The following is a 13065-nucleotide window of genomic DNA, read 5'->3' on the forward strand; positions in this document are numbered from 1 at the left end:
AAAAAATTTTAGTTAACACAATTACTATACCAACGAACTTTTAATTTTTTATGCTTAGGCAAATGAAAAGACATTGATCTACTGTAACTCCGCCCTTTATGATGTCGCCACCATCCTCGCTTCTTCATCTTTCACCAGAACAAGAAAAATTTGTCATGGTTTCAATGTTTGAGTTAACAGAAAGTTGTGCAAATTATTATTATTTGATTTTATCTAACTGGAATACAATTATTGTGTTTTTCAGTGTTTAGGTTAACAGAAGGTTTTGTATTTTTTAAAAAAAACCTCAATACATATAGTTTCTGTGTGAAGAGTTATCATCTTTTCATAAATCATGGTGCATTTGAAAAAATGGTGCAACTAAACTATTTAGTTGAAAAATAAAAAAAAATGAGAAAACATGGGTAATTAAGAAATTTACCTCAGTGTTGAGATCAGAAGAGGAACCAGAGGAGATAGTGGAGGAAGACAGCAGCGGAAGCATATCGAAGGCCGAATCTAACATTTTTTATATTATTTAATATGAGTTTTTGTTGGGATTTAAGGAATTGACTTAATTTTTTTTGTAATTTTAAAGAGACTAAAAGAATAATTTTTCCTTTTCCTTGCAGGTCTAGTTAGGAATCCTTTAAGGGTTTAATAGTTGACTGGCCATTTTGGTCAATTTTTCTAATGGCGATGACAAAATTGACAAAAAAAATTTTAAAATAATCAAAATAGGAACGATACTATTTTAATGTGATCTTCGAAGTAGTTTACCCAGATTATTGATCAAAATTTCACACTCATTAGTAAGTTGCCACAAATTAAATGCATTTAATATATTTTTTTGATATAAGGACAAATTTAACCCTCATTGTTTACATTTTTTTGTTAATTTAGTTCTTACTTTTTTGAGCTAAATTTGACCATTAATTTTTTAAAAAGAGTCAAATCTCTCTTTTTTTACTGAAAATATTTACTAAGATATTAATTTTTTAATGATGTTGGCATGGTAATTCGTGTGGCAGTCCACGTGTACTTCATACTAATAAGACACTATTTGTCTTATATGTCACATCAACAAATAATTTAAAAATTATAAAAATATATATATAAAAATTCAAAAGAATATTAACATGAAGTACACTGGAATTGCCATGTAGGCCACTAAAAACTTATCATTTTAGTCAATATTTTCATTAAAGAAAAACAATTTGACTATTTTTAAAAGGTTAAGGACCAAATTTAGTTTAAAAAAAAGAATAAAAACCAAATTAAAATATATATATAAATGCTAAAAGCTAAATTTATCATCTTGCATATTTTTTCGATGACTAGTTTATTATCATAGTATATATTTTAAAAACCCAATGTAATAATAAAAATATTTAAAATATATAATTAAGATTAAAAATATTCAATAAAATAAAATATTTTTATGTGCTTTTGAATCACTTTATATTAAAACAATTTTATCTTTAATTATAAAAAGTAAAAATGCTATTAATGGAAAGATATTATATATATTAAAATAATTAACTTATCAAATTTTTAAATAAAATACAGCATTTAATAATGATAGATGCAAATATACTAACTTAATCGATTTTTATGATATATAAGATTCATCTAAAATTTATTAACCAATTAAGATAATTAATTATAAATAATAATGTGTAAAAATCACTTAATAATAAATTATATAATTTAGAAATAAATAAAAACAACTAATTGTAAAGGAAAATATTTGGTATACTGTTAGTGAGTTTTTAGATTTCACAAGTAATGTCAGGGTGATGGCAAGTGTTCTATAATTAATAATAAAATATTTTAAAAATAAATATTAATCCACCTTGTAGAATTAAAAAAAAGTACACTATTAGGGTACCAAATCTAACCCTAATTATAAATATAATAATGATGAGTCATAGTTCTCATACTAATATTTGGTACACTACTAACAAATAAGTCAAGGGATTGACAAGTATCCTATAAAGGTATAGTAAAATATTTAAAAAAATAAATACTAAAAGAAAAGGATGTGACAAATTTTTTTAAGGTTACTTGTGAAATAAAAAAAAAGTATATTATTAGTCAAATACTAACCCTATAGAGAAAATATTTAATATACAATCAGTGGAGTTTTTATATTCTACAAATAAGGCTAGAAGGTTGACATTAGTCCTATAGGAGTATAGTAAAATATTAAAAATAAATAAATGACAATTTTTAAAATTATTTGTAGAATAAAAAAAATTATACTGTTAGTGTATTAAATACTAACTCATATATATATATATATATATATATATTTACAAGGAAGAGTTTCAAATGTTAAGATTGCTATCTATCCTTGGATGTTATCTCTAAAAATAAATGTACGAGTCAAACCAATTAAGCTTCGAATTCTGTAACTTATTAAATATTTAATTCTAAAGAAAAAAATTGATGAAAAAAAATATACAATCTCATAAAACTAGACCCTCAAAGGAGGATCCTCAAATAATCTTAAACTTATTTTTCTATCACGAATCATCTTGACAATACTATCTGCAACTGTTTTATCCTCTTGGGGGATATGTTGAATCTTTCACTACTTTACCTTTGTCCGAATCTGATGAATTCTTCTAAGGAGAGTTGAGTTTGAGATTCTAAAGGCACATTCCTGAATTGCAGTAGCAGCCTCGAGACTATTTGTTTGAATTAAGATACTCTCAAATCTTCTATCTAAGATAAGCTTTAATCCATCCAAGATTCAGCCTCCATCACAATACAGTTTCTCAAGTATAGGCTAAACTCAATGATTCATCTACCATTTTGATCTCGCACTAAGCCTCCTACTACTGCAAATCCCAAGAAAAATTTATTTTTAATAAATATTATATTACTAATATGTGATAACTGAAAATCCAATTTTTAACTAAACACTTTTTTTTTTTGAAAATTTAATGCAATTATATTTAATTTAGTGAGTCTCTTAAAAACATTATATTTGGATCTAACTAATTTATTTACATTAAATTTTCTAAGATTAAATAGAAAAAAGTATGTATCTATAATAAGTCTATCTTTTAAACCTTGTGCAAATAATATATTTAGTATTGTACAATTAATTTAAATATGATATCGGGTTCTTTTATTTTTAAAATATATCATTTAATAAGTTAATAAAATAATTGAATTTGTAAAATAATGTGCAATACTTAAATACTAAAAATTAGTAATATGTTAATTTGAAAAAACTTTTGAATTGATAGAAATATCATTTATTATTTATTGTACCACTACATTAAAATTAAACATATATTTTAATTTTATTATTAAATTTTAAATATTAGAAAATATTTTATTAAAGCTGAAGTTTTGCTTATAGTCTATATTAGATTACATTTCACTATTTTGGCAAAAAAATATTTATTTTTTTCACTTTGATTTAAATTATTCAATTATAAGTAATAATACTTCAATAATATAAATCTAAATTTATCACTATCACATATAGATGCATCAACATTTAGGTAATTTCATTTTATTAGTAACTAAAAAATCATTAAAGATAAATATTTGAAATTTATTACCATTTTCCTTCTGAGTTTGATTATAATTTGAAGTTTTTCATTGCTTAAATTTCAAAATAGTTAATAAATTTTAATTATGCTCAACAATTCAAATAATCCTATTTTATATGAAATAATATATATTATTTAATAAAATAAAAATAAATTTACAATAAAAGGGCACCAGACTTTCGTTCTATTAGTCATTATCAGAGGGAAATTGAAACAATCGTTATTCAACAACAAATTAAACACATCACATGGGAGGGCGACTTGTTTTCTTGGCCATAAATAAAGGCTGCAGTGGAAAAGTAGAGTGTTAAATCTTTCCTTTTTTTTATGTATACTTTTTATGTTTAATTTACTGTAAGTATTTAAAGTTTATGATTATTTTTCAATAATATCGTTGTCAAAATTTTAATATGTGTCCTCTCTTTAAAAATATAATATATTTTACTATTATGCCAAATAGTTTATATGGCAGCTATCATTCATATTATTAACATATTGTAACTGAACAGTGAATATTGCTTACTTACCAGTAAACATCAATCGGAAACTACAATTTAAATCACTTGAAGACTTTTGGGTTTGATGTTTTCAGTGGCTATGAAGCAGCGGAGAGAGACTTCTGACGGTGGTGAAGCTGCAGCACTGGCAAGCATTAGTTTAGCAGTTGAGAAGCTGAGATTACATTAATTACATGCCACCGCCTAGATTAGGTTCTTTTTCAAAAGGAGTTGAAAGTTCTGGCTATTTTTATTAGGAATGGATCTCGAATTAAATAACAACTTTCGTCTGACCTATAATATAAATTTGATTTTGTATAATTTATATATAATTTTAATTTAATTCAAATTTTACAAATTATTAACATCATTATTGATATAACATAATTTTAAATATATATTACATATATAAATAATTATATTTATCTAAAAAAATAAATTAATATATTTATTTTTAAAATTTATATTAACTTAATTAAAATAGAATATTAAGTATACTTTTAAATCACAATCAAAACTTCATATACATAATTTAACTAAACAAATTAATTTTCACATATCATTGAAGGTTTGTATATGTGGAAGTCAAATAAAAATCTTCAACTAATCAACTGCGTGCATTTATGGTGTCCAGAAAAATTAACGTACAATGGATATTGTATATAAGAGGTTCATTGGTGAATCAAGTTCATGCACAACACTAAAAAAAATATTTGAGTGTTTGATTTTAATTTAAGAAAGATGGGGAAATTAATTTCCAAAAGGCTTGGAGTGTTTGTGATGATATTTGTGTTTGCTATAGGTATAGCAGAATGTAGAAAACTTGAGAAGGAAACCCTTGGAGGTGGTTTTGGTGGAGGCGTCGGAGGAGGGGTTAGTGGTGGCCATGGTGGTGGTTTAGGTGGAGGCTTTGGAGGTGGAAAAGGTGGTGGGGTAGGAGTTGGAGGTGGAGCCGGTGCAGGTGGTGGTGGCGATCTTGGAGGTGGAAAAGGTGGAGGCATAGGAGGTGGAGCTGGTGGTGGTGCTGGTGGAGGTATAGGAGGTGGAGCTGGAGGCAGTGCTAGTGGTGGTTTTGGAGGTGGAAAAGGTGGAGGGATAGGAGGTGGAGCTGGTGGTGGAAAAGGTGGAGGCATAGGAGCAGGTGGTGGTGTCGGTGGTGGCATTGGAGGCGGTGCTGGTGGTGGTTTTGGAGGTGGAAAAGGTGGAGGGATAGGAGGTGGAGCTGGTGGTGGAAAAGGTGGAGGCATAGGAGCAGGTGGTGGTGCCGGTGGTGGCGCTGGAGGCGGTGCTGGTGGTGGTTTTGGAGGTGGAAAAGGTGGAGGGATAGGAGGTGGAGCTGGTGGTGGCGCTGGAGGCGGTGCTGGTGGTGGTTTTGGAGGTGGAAAAGGTGGAGGGATAGGAGGTGGGGTTGGTGGTGGTGGTGGCGCTGGAGGGGGTGCTGGTGGTGGCTTTGGAGGTGGAAAAGGTGGAGGGATAGGAGGTGGTGCTGGCGGTGGTTTTGGAGGTGGACAAGGCGGAGGTATAGGAGGTGGAGTTGGTGGTGGAGGAGGTGCTGGTGGTGGCGGTGGCTTTGGAGGTGGTGCTGGTGGAGGAATTGGAGGGGGATTTTAGTTGCAAAATGTGCATGCTTAAAAATATTATAAGTTGTAAGCGTGCATGCTAATGCAGAGTGTGGTTGACTATGACGTATCATACTGCCATACTAATTAATATTATTGAGTAAAATAAAAAACAATGCTTTCTTGTTTCATCCTAAACTTCTATTCCATCCTCAATCCCAAAACTTAATTTCTTACGCCTTTGTATTACTAAGGTAATGGCATGTCGTGTCTTGCACTACCTAATGACTCAATATATTTTTATTTAAAAATTTAACATATTGGAATTGAACAATTTATATGTTAGTTTATATGGTTGGTATGAATGATGTAAAATAGAGTGAGCCAAAGGGTAAAAAGAATGTCACCAAGCACGAGTTGCAATTTGAGGGGATAAAACCTTATATATATATAATCTATAATCTATATATATAACATAAGCTTGGAAAAAAAATTTAAATCGATGAGAATATTTTTTATTATATTATTAAACTCACACCTAAATACAATTATAATTTAATTTAAAATTATTAATTCACATTTAAAACTAATCATAGTATAGGTAATAATTATAAATTATAAACATATAAATATAATCATAAAGTTATCGTAGTTTAGAAGGTGTGATAAGTTTTCTGTATGTTTTAATTTAAACATATCTAATTATTAGTGATAAGTTTTAGTTTAGATTTATTACTCATAAAGTAGAATGCTACTTCAATTAAATCATAATTACAAATTGTATTCACATTTGAATTTTATTATAAGATTAACGTAAACTAGTAAGATATTTTAAAATAATTGTAAAATAATTTAAAATTTTTATTGACATTTACTTACAAATTGTATTTATATTTTAATTAATTTTAATTTGAATAGAATTATAAATAGAAAATAGAAAAAATAAGTTCAATTTTATAAATAGAATTTAATAGTTAGATAAAAATATCAAATCATATTCAAATAACAATATTATGGACAGAGATGGAATTGGAGAGAGAAGATTATTTTAATTGATGATCAGGTAATACCTATTTTTATTATTTCAATTTAATATTGTAGGTTTTTTTAATATTTTTTATTTAAATTATCTTAGGGAACTAGAATGCAAGCAATGATATTTATCGATACTGTGACAAAATTCAAAGATAATTTTGTATTAAGGTTAGCAACTAGTTGTATATTTTATTAGGGTTAGCAAGACGTTATGGCCGAACCCGGGAGTGTTACGACAATGGATTTTACGACACGTCTTTTATGCTAAATCATTTTGTATTATTTGTCACCAAAACGAGTCCACATTTCCAAAAAAACTTGTTTTTATGTACTTATTTAAAATGGTTTGCAGCGGAAGTTTGAAAATTGTTTTACTCAAAAACCAAGCTCGTGTTTTCAAAAACCATTTGTTTCCGTAAAGTGTTTTTGTCAAACATTGCAGGATAGAAAGCAAAACAAATCCAAAAGTTAAAAACCATACAGTCCAGAGAAACCTAAAATTTACGAACTCTCAAAAAAATCTAGAATTTAAAATGAGACTGTTATTACTAATAAAAATAGTTTTCTGACGAGTGGTCACTGTTGAGCCACTGTCGCATCGACCCGCCTATGCCTGAGGATTACCTGAACAGAACAGACAAATAGATATGAGTTTTCGTAAACTTAGTGTGTAACCCAACAGAGATAGTCATGCAAATATACACATAATTCTCATATGCAGAACAGATACAGATATAGACTTAAGTCCTTAACAGAAACAGATGTCAGAATCAAATAATCAGATCAGATATACAAAATCTTACCCCCATCCTTTACACACCATCTCCAACCATCTCATCACGCCATGTGGGGTTTAAAACACCCACCCATCCCTATACACCATATAGTGTTTAAACAACACATAACAAAATAGTATGCAACTGTGCTGCCAGAATAAGAGCGAAATGTCGCCTCACAGAACACTTCCTCCAATAAATAGATCCCACCCCATATACAGATACAGAAATATAGATACAGATACTTATACATGCTTTTACCAGTTAATCAAACATACATATCAGATTACCTAACTCAAGTCGATATATCAGATTATCTTATCACAAGCTTTAGGGTTTGGTTAGCCCTTACCGACCCTACGGAAGGCCTATAATTGATCGAAACGACTCATGCGACCCTAGAAAAAATCTCAGGATTTTCGGTCCACATGCCCATGTGGGCCCACACGCCCAAATTGGCCCTGCCCGTGTGGCCCACACAGCCAGACCCAAGACCCACACGCTCGTGTGGCATGCCCGTATGGGGCCACACGTCTAATTTGGCCTAGTCCGTGTAGCCCATACACCTAATTCGGCCTAGCCCGTGTAGCCTACAATGCCACACTGTTGCCGTCACATGGTCGTGTCTCGCACACGACCAGCCTTACGGCCAGGCACATGCCCGTGTGGCGTCGACAGTCCCCTTTTTTGGCTTCCGCCGAACGTTATTTTCTCGTGTTTTAGGTAAACACCTGGTACAATTTTGATGCGAAACCACTCCGGAGACCACCAGAACCTAAAAACAGAAAACTGAACACCTTTTTAGGAAACAAATTGCAAATCCAACAATACTCAACTGAGCAACGCGCACACACTTACCTCTATCAAACCCAATCACACGCATAGATTAGATCGAACGAAAACCACCGTTTCACAGTCTTCTCCTACACAATACGTTTATAGAGAATCAAATTCCCTACAAAACCATTACGCTACTACAACGAAAGTGAATCCAAACAGCTTACCGAAACCATTACCTAAAGACAAAAGTAACCACTCTTACCCAAATCCTCTGAAGAACACCAAAATCCAAAGCGCAACGCGAAGAACAGAAGAAGTGTGAACAAACTTGAAGGAAAAAGAAAGGAAGAGGGAAGAAAGAAGTATAGGAGAGACAAAAAGATGGAAACGATGAAAAAAATGGAGGAGAGGCAGAAACTAACGTCAAATTTTTGGGAAGAGAGAGAAAAATTTTAAAAACAAAATAAAATAAAAATAAAAATAACCAATTTGATTACATCTAACTACTTCAGACTCCTAACTCCACCGAACCTCTAACAAAGAACTGGAACAAAAATTAACACTCATGCTTGCGCATGAATTCAAACACAAAACCTCTAACAAACTAACTCCTTACCACTCAAACCAGCAAACTCATTCTGATATGAGTTTACAAATAATATTACATAAGCCCACCCAACTAGGATAAGACTTAGATAAAAAAAATTACAGAATTTTCTAAAGAGTAGGACTTGAACCAAAGACCTCACACATACTCCCAAAACACATACTGAAGTAAATACTCATTTATATTAAGATTCACAAAAACAAGATTAATTATGTAGGATGTTACATATAATTATAATTATTTATTATAATTATGTTTTTATAATTTTTTAGGTAATTTAAAACTCCAAGAGTATTTCAATTATTGCTGTACAAATTAATTTGAATATATCAAAAGTGGATGTGCAGAATAGGAGGTAAGTAAAAAAATTATTTATTATATTTTAATAATTTTTTCATAAAATATTATTTGCATTAAGTATGTTATATTCTTTATCTTTTATTTAAAAAATAAACGCGTATACTACATGCAACGCATGAGAGAAAGAAGAGTAGTAAATATATATATACCAATTAATTGCAGTAAACATCTCAAATTATGATTCTCATTCTAAGTTAGTCCCCAAACTTCAAAACGTTTTAATTATATCCTTCAACAATTAATGTTATATCAATTATGCCATTTTATTATTAAAACTACTACTTTAATTCTTAATGACATGTCCATTTTATGTTGTGTAATTTAAAATGAAAATTTAAAAACAAGAGTAATTGACATAAAGTAAAATAAAGAGAGTGAATGATAAAGCTTTGGTTAAAAATTTTCAAAAATTTTAAAACTAAGATTTTTACAACATTTATTTTTATAATATTCATGTTTCTTTAAATTTTACATTTTTTTAACATTAATCTCATTATAGGTCTTATCATATCTGGTATTTTTAAAACAATACCTAGAACTACCCATTGTCCATCCCAACCCTTAAATTTTACATTTTCAACTATGCAACATAAGATCTAACATCTCATTTAACCATTAAATTAATGAATTAGTAATGGAAGGACCTTATTAAATCCCTAAACTTGATAGTTTGAGGATGTAAATAGAACGCTTTAAACTTTAGGATATATTTATAATGAATGTTATAGTTTAAGGATGTATGATGGAATTATTTATATATATTATTAAATCCAATTCTTTTATTGCCTATGGAAGTTGTCATAACCATTTTTTGAAAACAAAAATTGTGTCGACTTATTTTTTAAAAAAACGAAATTGGAGTCGCCACCAATCCTTTTTATTTAGGTGTGATGGGATCACCTCATAATTTAATCCTTTTAATAAAAATTTAAATTTACTAAAACGATAATTTTTTGGTCTACAAAATCCAGAAAACGGGTTTGGGAGTCAGTTACGCACGAGGAAGGATTAACACCCACGATGCGACCAAAATTGGTACGTAGTTGATTACTTAATGTCTTAAGTGTCGATAGTCAAAAATTTAAAAGGAAATTTAAAACACGATCCCTTTTTATTAATGCTATTTAAAAAAACACTTGAATAAATCAAAACAAATATTAAAGACTCTCTCGTCTCGAGATAGCAAAATGTCACATCCCGTACGTTAGGACACGACACATTGAACCTTTGAGGATGAGCTTGCCTTTAATTTTTAAAACCCATGCAGTGAAGTTTAAAAAGGATATTCAATTGTTTAAGTTAGATGAAGAAATCGAAGCCCAATACGTTAGGGCACAATTTCTCAAAATCCCAAGCATTGAATATTGCATTTATTATTTTTTAGAAAAATCATTATCTCGAGAAAACAACATGTCATATCCAATGCGTTAGGACACAACGTATCGAATTTCCGAGAGTGAGCTTTTTATTTATGTGTTTTGATTAAAGAATATTCTCGATTATTTAGATTCAACGAAGAAAATTGGAACCCAATACATTAGGGCTCAATCCTCTCGAAGATCTCAAATACTGAGTATTGCGTTATCTTGAAAAATGATTTCAAAACTTAAACCATATTAAACGCAACCTTTTGAGCGAATAAAGTGCGATAGAATAATAATGTACAATACGAAGCGATAATTTGTAAACCAAAATGTATTCTAATGAACTACAAATAATTAATAAATACAAATATGCAATACAATACACATAAGAGCAATAATCTCGCATAATATATTATGTAAAAAGCAACATTAATATTTGAAGACTAGTAAAAAAAACCTAATTAAAACACCAAACAAATTAGCATAAATAAAGTATAACAATTTTTTAAAATAAAAGAAATGAATAACATGGAAAAAAATGTCAATATATAAACAGTAAATTATATGTATATAATTTCAAAATAAACAATATATACGTGTTTGAAATAGATCAAAAATGAAGATAAAACAAATATTATGTGAAATGATAATATCAAAATGAATTTTAAAGTAAATATTGTATATAAAAAAACAATATGTAACATACAAAATAATAATATATTATAAGTTGAAATAATATTGATGATAAATCTAAAAATAATATTAAACTTAAACATAAATATAATATTAGATTTAAAATTAAATAAAAATAGAGTAATAAATATTTAAATAAATTTTTTTAATGAAAATAAAAAAATCGAATACATTAAAATAAGTTAACGAGGGTTAAATTTCACTTAAAACAGAATTGGAAGAAAAAAAATGAAAATAAATAAAGTTGAGGGCCAAAATGCACCACGCGAATAATATAGGGGACTAATTGGGAAATATTCCCATCCTCCCAAAAATGCAGTGTTGTGATATGAACCGAAATGAAATGAAAACAATATGCAAGGTGAAATTTAAAAATAAAAAAAATTGATTCGTATACGTCACAAAAAAGGAGGGACCAAATATGAAAATACCCCTACCAAGACCAAATCATGCGGATTTAGCCGCTTCCGGGTTGAGTGATTGGGTCCATGGCCATCAAACGACATCGTTTTGAGGCCACTGAAGCAGGCCTTAAACGACGTCGTTTCTTTCACCGTATATAACCCATTTTAAAACCCTAAATCAACAGCCATCTATCAGTTTTAAAGCAACATTAATATTATGTAAAAAGCAACATTAATATTTGAAGACTAGTAAAAAAAAACCTAATTAAAACACCAAACAAATTAGCATAAATAAAGTATAACAATTTTTTAAAATAAAAGAAATGAATAACATGGAAAAAAAATGTCAATATATAAACAGTAAATTATATGTATATAATTTCAAAATAAACCATATATGCGAGTTTGAAATAGATCAAAAATGAAGATAAAATAAATATTATGTGAAATGATAATATCAAAATGAATTTTAAAGTAAATATTGTATATAAAAAAAACAATATGTAACATACAAAATAATAATTTATTATAAATTGAAATAATATTGATGATAAATCTAAAAATAATATTTAACTTAAACATAAAATAATATTAGATTGAAAATTAAATAAAAAATGGAGTAATAAATATTTAAATAAATTTTTTTCATGAAAATATAAAATCTAATACATTAAAATAAGTTAACGAGGGTTAAATTGCACTTAAAACAGAAATGGAAGAAAAAAAATGAAAATAAATAAAGTTGAGGTTCAAAATGCAGCACGTGAATAACATAGGGGACTAATTGGGAAATATTCCCATCCTCCCAAAACGCAGTGCTGTGATATGGACCGAAATGAAACGAAAACAATATGCAAGGCAAAATTTAAAAAAAAAACTGATTCTATACGTCACAAAAAAGGAGGGACCAAATATGCAAATACCCTACCAAGAGCAAATCACGCGGATCTAGCCGCTTCCGGGTCGGGTCATTGGGTCCATGGCCATCAAACGGTGTTGTTTTGAGGCCACTGAAGCAGGCCCTAAATGACGTCGTTTCTTACACCGTATATAATCCATTTTAAAACTCTAAATCAGTAGCGATTTATCAGTTTTAAAACAAACTTAAAAAACAAACGCCTCTGCCTCCCAAAACGTTGCTAAAAAATCAGGCCATTTTAAGGCCTTTCAAATCTCGCCAGAAACCCCGATCGCGACGAAGCAGGCAGACTCAATAACACCAGGTAATTTCCTCGTCTCTTGATTGTATCTTTTTTCTTTACTTTTTTCGCACACGACTAATGAATAAAAAATAAAACAGAAAATAAAATCTAGAGAAAAAAAGAAAAATCTGAAATCACCTTTCGAATATTCTCTTTTTTACTTAGATTTCTTTGGTATTTTTTGATTTCATATCCGTTCCCATTTACAAATCTCCAATTGGCTTTTATATAGCCGAA

At 29.3% G+C, this 13065-nt stretch overlaps 1 protein-coding gene across 1 annotated transcript; it reads left to right on the top strand.

Moving 5' to 3' along the window:
* The first annotated feature begins 4718 nt into the window (after positions 1–4718).
* On the top strand, positions 4719–5923 carry LOC107916212 (glycine-rich cell wall structural protein). Its single transcript, XM_016845368.2, has one exon. The coding sequence runs from the start codon at positions 4790–4792 to the stop codon at positions 5657–5659; it is 870 nt and encodes a 289-aa protein (XP_016700857.2). The 5' UTR covers positions 4719–4789; the 3' UTR covers positions 5660–5923.
* The last annotated feature ends 7142 nt before the right edge of the window (positions 5924–13065 follow it).

Source organism: Gossypium hirsutum, chromosome D10 (assembly GCF_007990345.1).
Source record: "Gossypium hirsutum isolate 1008001.06 chromosome D10, Gossypium_hirsutum_v2.1, whole genome shotgun sequence".
NCBI classification, from domain to species: Eukaryota; Viridiplantae; Streptophyta; class Magnoliopsida; order Malvales; family Malvaceae; genus Gossypium; species Gossypium hirsutum.

What these genes read in the sequence shown, in the direction of transcription:
- LOC107916212 (XM_016845368.2), top strand. Translation starts at nt 4,790, where the DNA reads ATGGGGAAATTAATTTCCAAAAGGCTTGGAGTGTTTGTGATGATATTT.